General features: G+C 43.1%; 1 protein-coding gene across 2 annotated transcripts in view; it reads left to right on the top strand.

Annotated features, from left to right (window-relative positions):
- Nucleotides 1-20,613, top strand: part of LOC143117373 (retinal-specific phospholipid-transporting ATPase ABCA4-like) — a 50,839-nt gene that overhangs the window by 23,269 nt on the left and 6,957 nt on the right. The window contains exons 19-42 of one of the 2 annotated variants that reach the window (XM_076279068.1): nucleotides 244-415; nucleotides 1,029-1,160; nucleotides 1,655-1,794; nucleotides 2,816-2,953; nucleotides 3,558-3,742; nucleotides 4,680-4,785; nucleotides 5,544-5,749; nucleotides 6,334-6,388; nucleotides 6,879-6,959; nucleotides 10,337-10,494; nucleotides 10,972-11,096; nucleotides 12,348-12,446; nucleotides 14,189-14,378; nucleotides 14,819-14,913; nucleotides 15,021-15,053; nucleotides 15,592-15,697; nucleotides 16,040-16,114; nucleotides 16,342-16,511; nucleotides 17,554-17,731; nucleotides 18,001-18,116; nucleotides 18,485-18,632; nucleotides 19,269-19,392; nucleotides 19,607-19,736; nucleotides 20,024-20,144. In XM_076279068.1, the coding sequence (XP_076135183.1) occupies nucleotides 244-415; nucleotides 1,029-1,160; nucleotides 1,655-1,794; nucleotides 2,816-2,953; nucleotides 3,558-3,742; nucleotides 4,680-4,785; nucleotides 5,544-5,749; nucleotides 6,334-6,388; nucleotides 6,879-6,959; nucleotides 10,337-10,494; nucleotides 10,972-11,096; nucleotides 12,348-12,446; nucleotides 14,189-14,378; nucleotides 14,819-14,913; nucleotides 15,021-15,053; nucleotides 15,592-15,697; nucleotides 16,040-16,114; nucleotides 16,342-16,511; nucleotides 17,554-17,731; nucleotides 18,001-18,116; nucleotides 18,485-18,632; nucleotides 19,269-19,392; nucleotides 19,607-19,736; nucleotides 20,024-20,144 (3,083 nt within the window). Of the gene's footprint in view, nucleotides 1-228; nucleotides 416-1,028; nucleotides 1,161-1,654; nucleotides 1,795-2,815; nucleotides 2,954-3,557; nucleotides 3,743-4,679; nucleotides 4,786-5,543; nucleotides 5,750-6,333; nucleotides 6,389-6,878; nucleotides 6,960-10,336; nucleotides 10,495-10,971; nucleotides 11,097-12,347; nucleotides 12,447-14,188; nucleotides 14,379-14,818; nucleotides 14,914-15,020; nucleotides 15,054-15,591; nucleotides 15,698-16,039; nucleotides 16,115-16,341; nucleotides 16,512-17,553; nucleotides 17,732-18,000; nucleotides 18,117-18,484; nucleotides 18,633-19,268; nucleotides 19,393-19,606; nucleotides 19,737-20,023; nucleotides 20,145-20,613 lie in introns of both variants that reach the window. The other variant, XM_076279067.1, reaches the window with a different exon arrangement.

Raw genomic sequence — 20,613 nt, 5'->3', positions numbered from 1 at the left:
CTGTGTTTCTTATATGGCACAATCTATCTCCATCTCTCTCTCTCCATTTCTTCTCTCTGTCTCCATCTCTCTCTATCTTTCTCTCTCTCCATCTCTTTTCTCTCTCTCTATCTCTCTCTCTCCATCTCTCTCTCTCTATCTCCATCTCTGTCTCTCTCCATCTCTCTCTCTCTCTATCTCCATCTCTCTGTCTCTTTTCTCTCTCTCTCTCTCTCTTAATCTCTTCTCTCCCTCTCCCAGTCACCTTCTTCGAGTCCGATCCCCTGGGGCTGCCCATGGGCGTGTGTGTGGAGGACCTGGTCAAGGTGTACCCTGGGAGCCCCCGGGCGGCCGTAGACTGTCTCAACATCACCTTCTTCGAGGGCCAGATCACCTCTTTCCTTGGACACAATGGGGCTGGAAAAACCACTACCATGTACGTTTTTGTCTTATACCTCAGTCTGTGGGAATGAATACACGCGGCACCTAAAAATCTGTCCATTTTTTTCCTGTGTTTATTTTTGGTCACGTGGTCAAGTTTTCATCTGTGTTCTCTAATAGTCTACATCAGAGCTGTTTCTGAAGCGCTTTCAACCGTCTGACGCCCATCTGTTATCAGTGATAGAATTCCATTAGAATCAGTGTGTCAATTTACACTGGCAGCGCCTTACGCGTGTATTATGGCCGTTAATAGTAGAAGAAAGCATATTTCACGCTTCACTTCTATTTTTGAACGCATATAACACATGAATAAATAAAAAAATGTATACACATAAATAAACACACTGTTGTGTTACCTTAAAAAGATGGAGGTAAATTGTGTAAATTGATTCATTTTCATTTCACTCTTGCTTATGTGTTGCTCGCGATGTAAATTCCCAGTAATAGTCTAAAGGCCTATTCACACCAAGAACGATAACGATAAATATAACCATAACGATAAAACCGTTCACACTGAACAACGATGGGTTCTGAGGATGCAACTTGAATTTCCCCTAGGGATCAATAAAGTATCTATCTATCTATCTATCTGTGCCCCTCCCCCTCAGGTCTATTCTGACTGGGCTGTTCCCACCCACCTCTGGCACCGCCTACATCAACGGCAAGGACATCCGCACAGATATGGACACCATCCGGCAGTCAATGGGAATGTGCCCTCAGTATAACATCCTCTTCAACCAGTATGTGTGATATAAAACACCCTCCTCACACACACACACATACACACACACATAAACACACACTCACATACACACATACACACACACACACACACACACACACACATTGTATCATGTGTAGTTGCTGTATTAAATACAATGCAAGTCAATGCTAGAGAGTGCCGTGTGTCTGCGTTCAAGACAACTCCAAACCTACAAAATTCCACATAGCACCTCTGATCAACACATGTCCTACTTTCCACTGTGGATCAGTTGGATGAATGCCTGAGTTTCCACTGTTGATCAGTTGGATGAAGGCCTGAGTTTCCACTGTTGATCAGTTGGATGAAGGCCTGAGTTTCCACTGTTGATCAGTTTGATGAAGGCCTGAGTTTCCACTGTTGATCAGTTTGATGAAGGCCTGAGTTTCCACTGTTGATCAGTTGGATGAAGGCCTGAGTTTCTCATGAGTGCGCTCCTGTGTCTTATGAGTGCGCTCCTGTGTCTCGTCTCAGTCTGACGGTGGAGGAGCACATCTTCTTCTACGCCAGGATGAAGGGCCGCTCCGCGGCCGAGGCACAGCAGGAAGTGGAGTCCATGCTGGAGGATCTGGGGCTGCCTCACAAGCGTCACGACCAGGCACAGAACCTGTCAGGTAAGGGCGCCGGACCATCCCTCACACCTTGAGAAGTAGCGTTTAGAATAGATGGACATCACAAGCTCTCTCATGGATTTTTATAGATTTGAGCCTTTCATCAATTAATGTTGGCTTGCCAGTGGTAATTGTGCATTGGTTGAACTTTAATTGTTATTGTAGGTTGTATGATCATTTTGTCTATATGTTCTAGGGATGTAACGATATGAAAATTTAACCTCACGGTCATAGTGACCAAAATGATCACGGTTTTCGGTATTATCGCGGTATTTTTAAAAGTGTGTTCAATATGTTCAGAAAGGACTAATAGGCCCGCACAAGCTGAAATAGTTTCAAAAAGTGTGACAGCATTTACTATTACAAAATATAGGCAAAACCTTATCAAAAGTGCAACATTTAACCAGGGACGCTCATAGAGGGGGTGCTGAGGGAGGGTAAAAAAATTGTTACTGAGTAGATGTGATTCTTTTATTCTGGTGCATTTTAAGGTGGCCTATTGCTACGGGAGAAGGGCATATTTTCATTCACATTCATAGGCCTACATCCTGAATGTGAATGAAAATATGCCCTCCACAAACAAACCTGGCTGAGCTGAGCATTCTTAATTCATAGCATAACGTTACCGTGGCATTGTGTTGTCCCGTTCACTTTTTCCTTGGTCATGTTTAATTGGCTTTGTGCCACAATTAAATCCATCAAGTAGATAACAGAATCAGTAGGGTACCAGTTTTGTTTTATTGTACCAGGCCTACTGTATGTCAAAAGCAGGCTTGGATGAAGCTGGGAAGGATTAAACACACGGTTTCCACACCACGGTAATCAACCGTGATAATCATGATATTTGAAATGAAAACGGTAATTGTTATCGTCAACATTTTTATCGCGTTTTACCATTATACCGGTAATCGTTACATCCCTAGTATATTCTAAGAGTAAGTCAGGGTACTGTTGTGTTTAAATGATGGTCATAGTTTATGATGTGTTTTTGATTATGTGTTTTTTTTTCCCCATGATCATTTAGGAGGCATGCAGAGGAAGCTGTCTGTTGCTATGGCATTTGTTGGCGGGTCAAAGGTTGTGATTTTAGATGAGCCAACGTCAGGTGTTGACCCCTACTCCAGGAGATCCATCTGGGACTTGCTTCTCAAGTATCGCTCAGGTAGAGCAGAGAGCAGGTGACATTGTTCTGTTGCATTAGAGGTCTGCGCAGGTCAGATTTTTCAGTCCTGCTCCCACAAAGATGTGTAATGTTTAGTCCCCCTCACACCTCCATCTGTAACATTGTGTTCCGCTTCCGCCCGCTAAAGCCCACACAAGATAGCTATGCAGGAGGGATATTCAGTTCTGCTCTCTGTATTACGAAAGGAGCACTTGACACACATCTGAGATGTCCGGCAGTTTCTAATTTTTGAATGTAGGCTACCTTTCTTTAGCAAGGCACCAATATCAACATCTCCAACCAAGTAGCCTACTAGTGGTAATAGAAGAAAAAAATTTAACCCATGTAAACGACAATATCCGTCAGTTAGGCTGCTTAAACCCTGTTTTTTTATTGCTGCCAAACAGATTATCCAGCACAACTATAATTATGTACACTACTTTAATAATTTCTTTATTTTATTTTATGCACATACAGTATATCATTTGCAGGAGTGCAGCAAATCATCTGAGATTCAATAAAGTGGTTATTAATGTCAAACGTTTCTCCACCCCCTCCCCCCTCTCTCTCTTTCTCTCTCTGTCTCTCTCTCTCCCTCTTTCAGGTCGGACAGTGATTCTGTCCACCCACCACATGGACGAGGCTGATCTCTTGAGTGACCGCGTGGCCATCATCTCCAAGGGCAAGCTTCACTGCTCCGGCTCTCCGCTCTTCCTGAAGAACTGCTTCGGCGTGGGCTTCTACCTGACCCTAGTGCGCCGTGTGAAGGAGCCGCAGACCAGGAAGGAGGTGAGAATAGCAGAGGAGAGAGGAACAGGTGTGCATCACTGTAGAGGACAGAGGAACAGGTGTGCATCACTGTGGAGGTGAGAGGAACAGGTGTGCATCACTGTGGAGGTGAGAGGAACAGGTGTGCCTCACTGTAGAGGTGAGGATAGCCAAGGAGAGTAGAACAGAGGTGCATTCAAATTTGGCAAACAGTGGCGAACGTTCATGGTGAACATGTTTTCTTTGAACAGTTCAATTTGAACAATTTGGTGTTAACATTCCATTATAATGGTAATTGCATTGTTGCCTTCGCCAAACTCACGTCCAGTTCCACTGTATGTTCGCAGAGAACTACCTCTGCAGACTGTTCGCCGAAAACTCAAGGCTAACGGAAAACTGTTTGCAAACGCTTGCAAACGTTCGCCTATGTTTGCGAATTTGAACGCACCTCTGGTGTGTATCACTGTAGAGGTGAGAATAGCGGAGGAAGGTGTGGACTAGGAGAGAGGAACCGAGGAACCAGTGTGCATCACTGTAGAGAGGTACTGTTGGTTGCGGGGTTGTGTTCCCACCTGAGAATTGGTCAGCCTTGACAACAAACAAATCCAACAAACACAACAAACCCAGCGTTGTGAGTCCCTGATGCTTGGGATAGAAGTGTCTGATATATCCCATAATAATATAATATAATAAGTGCTATATCCCATAATCTAATATAATAAGTGCTACTTTATGTTGGTACATCAGGTACATGTATGTACTGTACATCAGGAGGAGTGTGTGTGAGTGTGTGTGTGTGTGTGTGTGCGTGCGTGCGTGCGTGCGTGCGTGCGTGCGTGCGTGCGTGCGTGCATGCGTGTGTACAGTATGTGCATGTGTGTGTGTGTCTGTGCATGTGTGTGTGTGTCTGTGTGTGTGTGTCTGTGTGTGTGTTTCTGATATTGTGGTCTCTCTGCAGAATGGCTGCGACTGTGCCTCGGAGTGCTCCTGCACATGCTCCACCTGTACCCGCCACAAAGAGGAGAGCACGGGCCACTCCCAGCACCTGGAGAGAGCTCTGGACGGTAAGAACTCACCGCACAACACTGGTGGTCAACATCAACGTTTTAGATTTGTCATCTACTTGCATACATACGCTTTTCTTCTCTGTGTGTGCAATAACCCAGTCAGACACCACAAGTTAGCATGATTTACTGCAAGAGGGTTACACCAGTGAGCCTATTGCGCCCTTTTAGCTATAGGCTAGCACATTTCCCAAAAAGTCTCCCACAGTCTTTTGCTAGCTTCAGTCCACTTGTCATTATTATGTTACATGCTTCAAATGTAAAGCACTTTGAGCTGCATTCTGTGTATGAATTGGGAATGGGAATGGGAATTAGCAGTTAAATGTATATGAGTTGAATACTTAAAGGAACACGCCACCCAATGTCAGTAGTAATATATGTTCTTACCTTAACTTTCACGAGTTGAGTCATACCTCTCCCGTTGCACTCAAACACTCTGGTGCGCAGCGCGAATGTGTTAGCATGTTGCTATACTAGCGGGCTCAGACGTAGCCATAGAGAGAGGAAGATAGCAGTAATCAAGTACAGTTGCACGAGTAGTTGATAAAAATGTGTAAGGTCACACAACATGAAACGTGGTGATTTTCCAAGCGAATAAACAGGAGAACTACAATGTGTGGCGCAATAGCACTTAGGAGTACTTCGACCTAGCGTAGTAATATTAATTAACACCTAATTGTAGATCCTATCCACCACCAGCTCTACTGCCTTAACTGGCCCTGTTGTCCATGATTGCATTCCCTCCCTGCTCTTCTCAGGTGATGTGGACAGCATCACTAGCCTGATCCTCCACCACGTCCCCGAGGCCAAGCTAATCGAGATGGTGGGCCAGGAGCTGACCTACCTGCTGCCCAACAAGGGCTTCAAGCAGCGCGCGTACGCCAGCCTGTTCCGAGAGCTGGAGGAGATGCTGGCCGACATGGGGCTCAGCAGCTTTGGCATCTCGGACACTTCACTGGAGGAGGTGTGGGCGCACACACACACACACACACACACACACACACACACACACACACACACACAGACACACACACACACACACACACACACACACACACACACACAGACACACACACACACATACACATACACACACACACACAGACACACACACACACACACACACACACACACATACACATACACACACACACACACACAGACACACACACACACACACAGACACACACACACACACACATACACACACACACACACAGGCACACATACACACGTATAGTACAGTATTGACACACACATACACACATATAGACACATACACAGGCACACATAGACATTGTAGACACACATATTGACACACACATACACACATATACTGTAGACACACAAACACACACATACACACATACACAAATACAAACACACACACACACACGCACACCATTCCAACAGCTTATGCATATTCCAAATGCTCATACATTTGATAAACCACTGCTGCAGCAGAATACTAATTTCACAAGGATCATTCTGTGCATGGTTCTAGTGTGTGGTGCAGTTGAGTTTACATGCTTGTTTCTGTTCCATCAGATTTTCCTTAAGGTCACTGCAGATAGTGAGGGAGCCAACGCCCCCGTCGCTGCAGGTAAGTGAACTGCATACTGTACGTCCAAGTACGCATGAACACTTTCCCCATGCGCTGTCAATCTGTTTCTTGGTGTTTTAAGCCCCCAACGTTGTCTTCAAGGCAGCGCTGGCTGAAAGGCACTAGGGTTAGGCATGGGTTAGGATTAGGTGCCTTTGAGTCGACGGTGGCAGCGTTGCCTGGAAGACAACGTTGGGGGCTTAAAACATCATCAAGCTGTAAGTCTAGAGCTATTGTTTGATCTCTGTGTTTTTGTGTGACATGACACATTTCACCAAAACATTCTTTGAATGTTTTAAGTTATTATAATAGATGTCATCATAAGTATTTATGTTGTGTTGTAAGTGTTTAGTCTGTCTTGTCATGTGTCATCTGTCTGTGTGTTATGTCTTCTTTTGTGTGTGTGTGTATATGTGGTGACGTGTTGGTTTGTTTTGTGTTGTGTTGTGCTGTGCTGTGGCACCTGCTTTGTCCCATGTGCGTCCCTAAGAGCGGTTTGTTCTGGAACGCCGGAGGAATGGCGGTGGCCTCCTGAAAGAGAGGGAGGGAGAGGAGATGGCAGACGATGAAGGTGACCCCTGGCTCCAACTCCTCGAGCCATTCGCTGGGTTAGACCCCTTACAGCTGGGTTACACCAGTTGCACATTTGAAGCGTTCCATTGGCGCTTCCATTGGAGTATAAAAATAGTTTTACAAGACTGGTATCATTTTTTCGAATTGTACACACCGCTATCACAGCTGGTGCAGCCAGTTCCATTGATTATACCGGAAGCTAATTGTTGCAGCATACGCTGCATGAGTGGAACGCTTCAGTTAGGTGCCTGGTGTAGCCTGCCTGTTACACAGCAGCTCAGAGTAGAGGCAGTGCTTTTGGTAGGGCTGCCTGCTGGCGGCACTATGGAGAGCACTACTGGAGCTCAGAGGCAGTGCTTTTGGCAGGGCTGCCTGCTGCTGGCACTATGGAGAGAGCTGGAGCAAAGCAGCTAGTTGGTGCATTTAGAAAAAACATGCAAGATGACAAGGAGTATTTAAGACAGGACACAAGATTTTATCTGATATTAAAATAAATACATAAATAATGGCAAAGTGTAATATCTTATGTGTAAAAATGCATGGACCAAGCATTATTTGCATTGCTGGGCACATGAGACGCATTAGACTTTATGCTTTACCGATTCATTCAGTTAGAGCCCATGGTCTCTGGGCTTTGGTCATGCAAGTACATTTTGGCCAAGTCAAGGCCGATTTGTAAGTTGGCTTGAGAAAACTGTGCTCTTGCTTGTGGGTTTGTTTCTGACCTCTGTGTGCTGAAGGTTCTGTGTGCGCTAGGTGAAGATGCTGAAGCACAGTGCTTCTCAACCGCTGGGCCAGGGCCGATTAGTGGGCCGCAGAGTACAATCTAGTGGGCCGGGAAATGTTTTCAAGTTGAAGCTAATTTTTTAATTTTCTATTTTCTTTTTTTAGTAGAGTACAATATTAATCTAATCTATAATATAATTGTTTTAGAGTAACCATTTTAAACTTGAGTAACAAAGTTTAAAACAGTATCAAAAGCTATATCATTCATTCAGTGGTAGGCTATATCATTCATTCCAACTTTAAACAACGTCATCAATTTGAGGCTCTCAGTTTGAGAAGAAAATAGTCCAGTCATTTTAAGCCAAAATAGGGGTCAACGTTGAACAAATTGCAACAGAAGAAAACTTAACTGATTTTGTATCCTCAATATGTCCTGATTAAGGGGAAAAAAGGAAAGAATCCAAATAGGGGAAAGTTTAGAAAAAGACCTAAATATACCCTATTCATGCGCCTATACAGTATTTTTCTCACGCAAATAGGGGAAAAAAATTAACCTTCACATATCACCATGAACATTACTGAGTTGATTACTTACATCAATACAAACAAAACATGTATTATAAGTTTTTTTTTAAATTGGTTGTTAACATGGGCAAACAGGGCATAATGTAATTATGTATAGCTAATGTATAGTGACCCAAAACTAATTGCAACATTTGACACAAATTGTCCAAGGCATGGAGGAAAATGTCTTAACTGGTATTATATCTCATCTAGAGGGTATATGCTTATAGAAAATATATAGTTTTTGGTGTTTAATTTGTTTTCCCTGGACAGTATAGGCCAAAATGTATCCACTTTACACTAGATTCGCCTTTACAGAATAGAGGGCAATGTATTGTGCATGGCATGGAGGAAGATGGAAAATGTCTTAAATGGTGTTATATCTCCTCCGGAGGGTATATGCTTATAGAAAATATATAGTTTATGGTGTTTAATTTGTTTTCCCCGGACAGTATAGGCCAAAATGTATCCACTTTACACTAGATTCGCCTTTACAGAATAGAGGGCAATGTATTGTAATGTATTATTGCATGGAGGAAGATGGGAAATGTCTTAAATGGTGTTATATCTCCTCTAGAGGGTATATGCTTTCAGAAATATATAGTTTAGGGTGTTTAATCTGTTTCCCTTAATAGTGCAGGCCAAAATGTATCAGCTGTTCACTTGATTTGCCTATACAGAATAGAGGGCAATGTATTGTGCATGGCATGGAGGAAGATGGGAAATGTCTTAAATGGTGTTATATCTTCTCTAGAGGGTATATGCTTTCAGAAAATATATAGTTTAGGGTGTTTAATTTGTTTCCCTTAATAGTGCAGGCCAAAATGTATCAGCTGTTCACTTGATTCGCCTATACAGAATAGAGGAGTATGTGTTATGCATGGTATGGAGGAAGATGGTACATAAGTTGATTAATGCTATATTTCATGTACAGTGCATATGCTTTTAGAATATGTATAGTTTTCACTGTTCTATGACTTTGGTAAAACCATGACCCATGCATAGGCATGCATTGTTAATTATTAATCTTAAACTATATTTATTAGTATAGCATGTACCTTTTTGCCAGATGTCACAACAATAGAGTCACTTTTTTGGAGGCTAACTGCAGTTATCCCATCTGCACCCTTCTGTCGTGTTTGTACAGATTGAACATTGTGGAACACTTACATGCAAAAACACACTGGCTCTATTTAAAGAGTCAACAACCATTTCCATTGATTCAAAGGGCCAAAATGTATAAATAGACACCAATTTTGCAACAAACCAGTCTGAAATAAGCCAAAGAAATTCACTCTTTGAAAATAAAAGAATGTTCCTCAACAATGCAAGATTCTAAAATTCCATGTAATGTTGGATGGGGTCAGATATTCTTTAGAATGTGTATTCTACAACATTCTAATTACAGTTTTCTCTGTATTTGCTGAAGAATAATGCATAAAACAACCCTCATTTTAACATATTTCCACCAACTGGATTTTCATGGTCTTTTACTATGGTGTCTAGATCACCAATTGAAATATAAAAACGTGAAAATAAATTCTGTTGCAATTAGTTTTGGGTCAGACCTTTGCCTGGACTATTAGCTCCATTGTGGTATTTATACAAATTAGCTATACGTAATTACATTATGCCCTGTTTGCCCATGTTAACAAACAATTTCAAAAAACTTATAATACATTTTTTGTTTGTCTTGATGTAAGTAATCAACTCAGTAATTTTCATGCTGATATGTGAAGGTTAATTTTTTTCCCCTATTTGCGTGAGAAAAATACTGTATAGGCGCATGAATAGGGTATATTTAGGTCTTTTTCTAAACGTTCCCCTATTGGGCTTTTTTTCCCTTAATCAGGACATATTGAGGATACAAAATCAGTTAAGTTTTCTTCTGTTGCAATTTGTTCAAACTTTTTTCATAAAATGACTGGACTAAAACAGACTTTAGCTATGAAAAGTTGGGGAACTTTTTATTAATGGGCCTTGGCCTGTTACAAGTACGAATAGGTGGTCCTTAAAGCAGAGAAGGTTGAGAACCCTTGCTGCAGCGCATGTTTCTGACCTCTGACCTTTGTGCGCTATGTGTAGATGCCAATGGGCAACCTCATGCAGCAGAGACGGACAGCAATGCTGGCCGGGGGTCCAGGCAGGTGAAGGGCCCGAGCCTCATCATCAAGCAGTTCCACGCCCTGCTGGTCAAGCGCCTCCACCATTCCACACGCAGCTACAAGGACTTCCTCGCCCAGGTGGACACACATCCTCCCATATCTCTCTCTCTCACACACACACACACACACACACACACACACACACGTGCACACGCACACACACACGCACACACTCACACACACACACACAAACTCACACACACACAAACTCACACATGCACGCGCACACTCACACTCACACTCACACTCACACTCACACTCACACATACACATATGCACGCACACACACTCACACACATACACATATGCCCCCTGTATTTTAATGAAGAACATTTATTTATTTACGATACATTATTCATTCACAAAGAAAGTTGGTGTCCTTAAAGGTTGGATTTTTCCTCATGTTTTTAATTAAGGCATTAAGATCCATTTCCAAAAGATGATTTTTTTATTCCTCTTTTTAGTCAACTTTAGCATGGCGCTGAAGACTTTTTATAGGCACTGTATAGTAATGCCGGCAATTCTGATCCCCCTCCTTTCTGATTATTTGTGCAGATTATTTTGCCAGCGACATTTGTGCTGGTGGCTTTGATCTTCACCACGATAGTCCCTCCATTTGGGGAGCACCCCAGCCTGACCCTCACACCCTGGATGTATGGACCGCAAATCACTTTCTTCAGGTTTGGGCTTTTCTTTCTCCCAATTGAAAGAAATTGATCTTATTCTCTCCATCCTTCTCTCCTTTGCTTCTCTTCTCTTCCGCTGGTCAGCACCCTCAATCCACTCAAGACCAACAGAGCCCTGTTCTTGTCATGTCTTTTTGATTTGATTTGGTTTATTTAATTGTATCAAGATGCCTTACACACACACACACACACCCCTGAGGAAAGAATGCCTTACACACACAATCGAGGATAAAAACACAATAAAGTCCATTGTGCTCCTCAACACATAACACCAGTACAAGACAAGACACGCACAGAGTGTGTGATAATCAATGACATAACATAACACAGTTATCTTAAATAAATAAAAATAATAATAATTTTAAAAAAAAACGGTACCTGCCCCCCTGTTCTATTCAGCTACCCTCGCTAGTAACCAGGCCTTGATTCTCTTTTTAAAAGAGTTCAGGCTGGGAATGACTTTAATTTGCCAGTCTAACTTGTTCCACTGAACTCCACCTATATAGGCAAAGGTTCCTTTCCCTAACAATGTCTTAAATTTATAAGGACACAGATCTGATATGCTGCCACAAGTGCAAATATTGTGTGTCCTTTACAAGGTCATGTCTTCATGTCACTGTACTGAGTTCATCTATACGCTATGATGTTCCACTCCATAGAGTGCTGCTGTTCACTGGATGTTTGGCTAGTATCACTATCGCTGTGTAATCATTCTATGTTAATTATTATTATTATTATTATTATTATTATTATTATTATTACTTTTAAAACACATTTAAACTATTGTCCTTTCATGTTTTTATGTACTATTACCTTGTGTGTTTTATGTTTTCATTTTTATTCTTTACTTTTCAAACTATTCTTTGACTATTGCCCTTCTATGCTTTTATTAGCTATTCCTGTTTACTTTTGTTTATGTAAAGCACATTGAATGGCCTCTGTGTATGAAATGCGCTATATAAATACACTTGACTTGGCTATAACAGCATCTACCGTAATTTCCCAACTATTAGCCACGGCTTATACATTGATTTTGCAAAATTTCTTAAGCTATGAGGTTAATACACGGGGGCAGTTAATATGGTATTAATATGGTTTTGTTTCTTTTAACATGCTTAACATGCCTAACCATAACGCCTTCCAGCGCTGCCTTGAAGACAACGTTGGGGGCACCAAGAAATGACACTGTTTGCCTCTCCTGCTGCAACTGACTTTCATGTGTGTCTTTGTGTCTTTGTTACTCAGTAACGAGAGGCCAACTCATCCCAAAATGAATCACTTTGTTCAAGTGCTCATGAGCCCACCTGGCATGGGGACACGGTGCATGGTGGATGAACCGCTGGGGTGAGTGGAGTTCATATTACCCAAATAAGGTCATGATACATGGAGCAACTTTTTGAGCAGTGTTGCTCAGCAAACACAAAACCAGTTCCAAAACCAGAGTTCTCCAGAAAAGAAATTGTTGGCAAATATCAATGGGAACATGCCAGAACCACAATAATGAGGAACACTGCCCAGCAATATTGCTCAAAAAGTTGCCCCATGTATCATTAGCTTTAGCCTCGGGCCCTATCCATGGGAAACAGGCAGGTTCATGCTGTTGTCTTCCTGTGCTAGCTAATCAACTGACAACTGATTGACATTAGTTTTTTTAGTAATTTATTGTCCCCAGGGAGGAAATTCTGTTCCGCAACACCTTTCCACTTCAACATTTACATCTCCCAAAACATATAAGAGAAGATTACATACTAGACAGTACTTATCCACAAACAGTACCAGTCCCCATTCATATAGACATCATTAAAAGCCTACAGCTGCCTTCACCAGCCGATGTGAACTGTGGGCCAGATGTACTAACGCTTTTGCGCCCACTTCAGGCGTATTTGTTTCGCAATGTGCGTGTAAAATCATTGCGAGGTATGTACAAACAGGCCGCAATGATGTAAAAGCGCAAACTGCCTGTCGCGGGAGCTGAAAGTGGCAGATTGCGTTTGTCATGTCATGCATATGCATTCATGGGAGGATCCAGGGGAAAGTGGGAGTTTAGCGTAAAAACATGGGAGGGGAATAGTAAAGAGCGCCTAATTATGTATTCCGCGGTATGTAGGCCTACAAAGACTGCTCCTGAAAGCGCACGTCTATTCTGCGCCTAAATACTTCCGTAAAAGCAGGTGTTAATCCAAATTGCAGTTCAGTGCGTCAATAAGAGAACCTTTCAAAGACAACAAAATCGCTATTTAGAGCACCAGTTTTTGTGGTGAAAGTATTTGTACAGTACTACCAACTACCAACCTCAACTTTCGTTGGCCTTTCGAATGTCTTACTTTCACTTTCACGTCATTCACTTAAACTTTCCTACTTGCTAGATTTGACCAATCTTACTTAGCCTACGTGCACAAGTAGTTTGAGTAGAACTTAACATTATCTCCCTGCTTGTTTACATCTTATCATGTATGGTATTATTTCATGATCGCTAAATGTTTGATTCTTTTTAATGTTGTCATCAGTTACCTTTATTCAACTGCGCTTGTATGTAGGCGCTGCCATTCAGTTGTGAACGTTCGTAAATTGCGTTTATGGGCGGAGAAAGGCGCAGTTTACACTAAGGATTGAACGATTGATAAATACGACGGAAACTTGGGTCTGACATCGTTCGCAATCTGCGGTGTGTCCATGACGCTGATAACGCTACGTTCACAAATGTACGTACATCTGGCCCTGTGTGTTCACTGTGTGCTGAGTGTGTTTCACTAATTCACGGATTGGGATAAATGCAGAGACCAAATTCCACGGGATCAAAAGAGTATACTTAACTGTTACTATAACGATATGAGCATCCACACTGACAAAGCGGTAAGGAAATGATAACCGTTACTATAATGAGATGAGCATCCTCACTGACAAAACGATAAGGAAATGATAACCTTTACTATAATGAAATGAGCATCCCGATAAGGAAACTCCTCATGTTCATGACTGTGATGTGTAAAATCTGATAGATTCTGACTGCCTGTCAGGTTATCTTTATAGGTATTGTTCATGGTGTGAATGGCCCTTAACTTAACTTAACTCCCTCCTGTCCATAGGAACCTCACCTGTAGCAACTCAACCACGGAGTGGGCCGTCCCCTCCGTGGACCCAGTGGTCAGCAACATCCTCATGAGCCCGGAGTGGAACGCACTAAACCCCTCCCCCACCTGTCAGTGCAGCACCAATAAGAAGTTGACCATGCTACCCATCTGTCCAATAGGAGCCGGAGGACTGCCCCCACGGCAGGTGAGTCTGACCCATGCACGTGGGTGATTATCTTTCGCTGAAGTTGGTTTGTGTGTGTGTGTGTGTGTGTGTGTGTGTGTGTGTGTGTGTGTGTGTGTGTGTGTGTGTGTGTGTGTGAGGAGGTGAGAGAGAGGACGATAGATAGAAAGAAAGAAAGAAAGAAAGAAAAGAGAGAGATTGTTTGGGAGGAGTGGAAGGCTGAGAGCGGAGTTATAAATAAAAATGTACAAACCAAACAGTGGTTAAAATAAACCAATCATCATCCAACATTTTGTGCATGTGTGAGACATGTTTCTGCCTGTACGGGTATACATATCCAACATGTGTTACCCTGCGGTATGAACTGACCAGATGTTGTGCTATGTTTCAGTATGAACTGACCATATGTTGTGCTATGTTTCAGTATGAACTTACCAGATGTTGTGCTATGTTTCATGCAGAGAATTGAGCGCTCAGGGGACACCATGTTGGATCTGACCAACAGGAACATCTCAGATTTCCTGGTTAAGACATACCCTACTCTCATCCGCACCAGGTGAGCCTGGAACTGAACCCTAGGCTTTTGTGGTGTTCAGCTAATTACCAAAGTTGATGTTATTTGCTCAGATGTTTTGACTCATGTTGTATTTATTTCCCTTACAGCTTGAAGAGCAAGTATTGGGTGAACGAACAGAGGTAACATTTTAGTTTCAGTAAAATTAATTTCATTCTTCTCTCCTTCTGTTAAATGGCTGTAATTTCACAGTATACCCAACAAGATTCTTCACTTTTGGCCTTGGCAAACCCATGAGCAGTTTGAGCAAACATTTGGTAACACTTTACTTGACAGTATCGACATACAAGTGACATGACACTGTCATGAACACATGCCACTGTCATGACACATGAACCCTAACCCTAACCCTAATCCTAACCCTAACTTGTTATGACAAAAAACGAATGTCACTTAACAGAAGTTTATGACTTGTTTATGACACGTTCATGGCAGTGTCATGTCACTCTTATGTCGATACTGTCAAGTAAAGTGTAACCAAACATATGTTTCGATCACCCTGGATATTCGTCAGGCATAATAATATAACATAGCAACACACAAGTGCATTGAGTGAATTGGTCATTCTGCATGCTAGTAAGGAGCTACTGTACATACACAGTTGATGCATGATAGATTTGAGGCAATCCAGGCGGAGATTTTGGATTTTTCTCTTCTCAGGTACGGTGGGATCTCTGTTGGAGGGAAACTGCCCATCCTCAATGTGGATCCCAGAACCATCCAGAACATCTTCAATCAGCTCAGCCGCATGATGAATGTCACGGGGGTACGATAAATAGATTAAAGGAGAACTCATTTTTCACATAGAGCTCTCTTTCTCAAGGTCACCGAGTACAGTCGGTATGAAAAAAACAACAGAAAGAAAATTAGTGCTACCTAGCTCAAGTTACCAACAGCTAGAGCAGCCAGGCAGCTACACTGCTGCACTCTGGGGGCATGATTTTAAAGATGCAGCAACTAGAGCTAGGTAGTATCTATGTGAAAAATGGCCAGAGTTCTCCTTTAAGGCCTTTGCAACATATCAGAAACATACATGCATGAGCTGGTGTTTGTTTAGATGAATAGTTCACATTTCACACACTTTGTGACGGTGAAATTTGTTCTACAGGGTGACTACACAAAGCTCGCCCTGAGAGACTTTGGCACATTTCTCAGATACATGGAGAGTGAATATAATGTGAAGGTGAGTGATTACATGTGTGTGTTCTCATGTTTCATGTAAAGGGTGTGTGTCATCTCTCTCTCTCTTTTTGTGTGTGTGTTTGTGCATGGCAGGTGTGTGTGTGTGTGTGTGTGTGTGTGTGTGTGTGTGTGTGTGTGTGTGTGTGTGTGTGTGTGTGTGTGCGCGCATGGCAGGTGGGTGTGTATAATCAACTCCTTCACTTAATCACTATGTCTGTTTTGTTTCAGGTGTGGTACAACAACAAAGGGTGGCACGCCATGGTGTCTTTCCTGAACGTGGCCAACAACGCCATCATGAGAGCTCACCTGCCCTTCCACGCTAACCCCAACGCTTACGGCATCACCACCATCAACCACCCACTCAACCTCACCAAAGACCAGCTGTCAGAGGTCACTGTGTGAGTGTGGACACCAGTGGAGTCCAGATTTCAGTGGAACCGCTATGGGCCTGTTTACATTTGTTTTTAGAATGCATCTTGGGTGATTCGATCACAAGTGGTCCTCAAGGTGCACAGCCAGGTGCATAGCCAGAGTACGGCCAGAGACGTTGCTGACCAACTGAGTTTAGATGCCGCTATTGCCAACGTCAAATTCATTAGTAAAAAGAGGATATATTCTTATCCTGTACTTAGAACTCCCATTGTCCGGGACTCGTCAGAACGCATTAGCTTTTACGCTACAAAAGATATGTGGTCAAATGCGTCTTGGACCACCTCTTAAAAAGTGCTTTGAGTGATCGGACCACAATGCGCCTGGGTGACTGTTTAGAGCAGACCACTTGTGATCGGAACTCCCAGAACACATTTTAAAATAAATGTAAACAGGGTCTGTTTAAATGGCTCTAAATATGGGGGACGCTGTGGGCCAACGAGCTACAGCACCCGTACCACTCGGGTCCAAGTGCCCATAGAGGCCCTGGTCCAACTCAGACACAAGTCACTTCCTGATATCTCTCTCCCGCTCACTTCCTGTCCCGGGTCATTTCCTGATCTATCCCGCTCACTTCCTGTCCCGGGTCATTTCCTAATCTCTCCCGCTCACTTCCTGACACGGGTCATTTCCTGATCTCACCCCATCTCTCTCTCCCGCTCACTTCCTGACACGGGTCATATCCTGATCTCACCCCATCTCTCACTCACTGGTTCAGGTCAGACCCGGGTCATTACCTGTTCCACCCCATCTCTCTCTCTCCCACTCACTTACTGTCAGTCTCTTCACTATCCTATCATATGAAAATTCATTTAATGAAAAAAATGTCATAATTTTTTTTTATTTGCTCTGAACACATTTCACTGTGAATCAAAGCTCTTTTGCCCACCATTACTAGGACAGTATGTCAGACATGCCCCTGTTCCCTCAATGGCGGATTCGCTTCTGATTCTGATTATAGTGTGCATCATACTGTATGTTTATATTATATTTCCCTCTTCTCTCCCCCAGCCTGAAGACCTCTGTGGATGCCGTGGTGGCCATCTGTGTGATCTTCGCTATGTCCTTCATCCCGGCCAGTTTCATCCTCTACCTCATTCAGGAGCGGGTCACAAAAGCCAAGCACCTGCAGTTTGTCAGCGGTGTCAGCCCATTGGTCTACTGGGTGGCCAACTTCTTCTGGGATATGGTATGGTGTCTGAATGATGCCTTCATTGACAGTAAATTGTATCTCATAGTTTGCACTGTTGTGTCATGTTTGAGTTACCAGTATACTCTGTGTGGTCTGTATGGTGTGATGTTTGAGTAAAAGTTCTTGTCCGTATATTGGAAAGCTGTGTCTTTGAGTCTTTCTGTAATTCTGTGCACATACAGTACTGTTGACGTGTGTTGTGCAGACTCGTGTAGAACTACGACCATGAACAAAACTATGTTCTGCGTTCACTTTTTCCTCTGCAGATGAACTACTCAGTCAGCACTGCTATAGTGGTGGGCATCTTTGTGGCGTTTGACAAGAAGTGCTACACATCACCTAGCAACCTTCCAGCCCTAGTGGCTCTTCTCCTTCTGTATGGGTGAGTGCCGTGCTATCAGCACACTTTGACTCCTGAAACTTTGGACATTCACTTGTCTCCCAACTGAATTACTTTACATCTATGAGTTGGCAATGTCAAGCTAATTTCCTATGTGACTAAATAACTGTGGGCCAGGCCATTTAATATCGAAAATAGATCATTTTATTTCCTTGCTTTGAGGCCATGTAAATAACTGAATTTTCATCTGTGTGTGTGTGTGTGTGTGTGTGTGTACGCGGTGTGTGTGTGCGCGCGTATGTGTGTGTGTGTGCGCGCGTGTGCGTGCGTGTGTGTGCGTGCGTGCGTGTGTGTGCGTACGTGCGTGCGTGTGCGTGCGTGTGTGTGTGTGTGCAATTGTTTCTCTGCAGGTGGTCGGTGACTCCGATGATGTACCCTGTGTCGTACCTGTTCAGCGTTCCCAGCACGGCCTATGTGTCTCTCTCCTGCATCAACCTCTTCATCGGCATCAACAGCAGCGCTGTTACCTTCATTCTGGAGCTGTTTGAGAATAACCAGGTAAAGTGTTGGCTCAGAGAGTGTTTGTTTTGTTTAGGCACTGTGCTATGTGTAATATCAACAGCATCAACAGCACTGTGTAATATGTAATGTCAACAGTACTGTGTAATATATAATATCAACAGCATTAAAGGTTGTATCAGCGATGGCGGGGATACGTCACTTTTGTTGATGTTCAAACAAAACAGAGAGCTAGCTCGCTACTCCCTCCCCCTCCCTCCTGTGCAATTAAAACTCTCCTAAACGCGCATCTCGTCGTTTATTGGTTGAAACACTTTATTTTGCCTTTGAATGGGTTGCCAACCCTTGTTGATAGCAATTGTTTTTGTGTACAGATCTCGAAACCTAGGCTGCCTACAGAGACGTGTTTTTTTGACGGCCTGCTTATGGGGCAGACAGCTAGCGGGTCGTTAGGAAAGATTAGATGAATGTGATCATTTATGTTTGGGCCTTTTTGGGCCTGAAATCGCTGATATAACCATTAAGTACTGAGACAGTGTTTATCTTTTTCTTTTTAAAAAAAAATAAAAATTGAACCAACAACAACCAAAAACCATGAAACTCCCATGTGTATAAATTCCGGTCCCTTAACTGTTGAATTTGAGTGTGATGTTTCTTGTTCTGTTACCCCACCAGCCACTGTTGGCGTTTAATGAGGTCCTGAAGAAGGTTCTGCTGGTGTTCCCCCACTTCTGCCTGGGCAGAGGGCTCATTGATATGGCCATGAACCACGCAGTCACTGAGGTCTACGCACGCTTTGGTTAGTCACATGAATGCAGGCCATGTACATGAGCACACACACACACACACACACACACACACACACACACACAAGCAAACTCACCATCGCAGCTGAATTTAATGTTAATTGTTAATCATATTTTAATGATCTAATGTGAAAAACCGCATACCATTGTCACTGCCCAATAGTTCACTCTCAAAAACTCATTTTTAATGCTGTTTGAACTGTGTAGGGGAGTACTACAGTATGGATCCGTTCAAGTGGGACTTTGTTGGAAAGAATCTGTGTTTCATGGCTGTGGAGGGGTTTGTGTATTTCCTCCTCAACATTCTCATCCAATACCGATTCTTCCTGAATCACTGGTAAGTCAGGATCATAAAATCAGCTGTATCTGTCTTTCCGCTGTATCTATCTTTTAGTACTTTCTTCAGACGCCTTATTTTAGCCTTAAGTTACAGTAGCCTTAAGTTAAGTTATTTCATAAATATTTCTTCCATTAATCTCACAACTTTTTCACACATTCTTCAGAGTTCAGATCAGAATTTAGGTTAACCTAAGGCTTTGGAGACTAGATATGCTGTGTTGTTCTTACATAGACTTACATTTCCGTTGGGAGTGGAGCTGAAACAAATGCACTGTTTTCTCCCAGGTTGTCGGACGCCAAGGGGCCTCCAGTAAAGGACGAGGATGAGGACGTGGCCAGAGAGCGGCAGCGCATTCAAGCGGGTGGCAGCAAGAACGACATCCTGTTCATCCGCGACCTGTGCAAGGTAGGAGCAGTGGGATAGGCGTGCTCGGATGACATTGACAGTAAATGCATAGTATGTGTAACAAGCTATAATGTAGAACAGTGTATAAGTATAAGTATATATAGTCTTTTGATCCTGTGAGGGGAAATTTGGTGTCTGCATTTATTCCAATCCGTGAATTAGTGAAACACACTCAGCACACAGTGAACACACAGTGAACACACAGTGAGGTGAAGCACACACTAATCCCAACGCAGTGAGCTGCCTGCTACAGCGGCCCTCGGGGAGCAATGAGGGGTTAGGTGCCTTGCTCAAGGGCACTTCAGCCGTTCCTACAGTGGTCGGGGTTTGAACCGGCAACCCTCCGGTTACAAGTCCGAAGCGCTAACCAGTAGGCCACGGCTGCCACAAGTCTCCTGGAGAAGGGTTATTGTTATCCCATGTCACATATCACCTACTGTACTGATCACGTCAACACGTTGAAAATGGC

This window comes from Alosa pseudoharengus, unplaced genomic scaffold (assembly GCF_046254945.1).
Source record: "Alosa pseudoharengus isolate Yale_2024_CS ecotype anadromous, Long Island Sound unplaced genomic scaffold, YU_APseudo_1.1 YU_APseudo_1.1_scf_11, whole genome shotgun sequence".
NCBI lineage: Eukaryota > Metazoa > Chordata > Actinopteri > Clupeiformes > Clupeidae > Alosa > Alosa pseudoharengus.
Note: the sequence above shows the minus strand (reverse complement) of the source record. Positions and strands in the feature narration are given on the sequence as shown.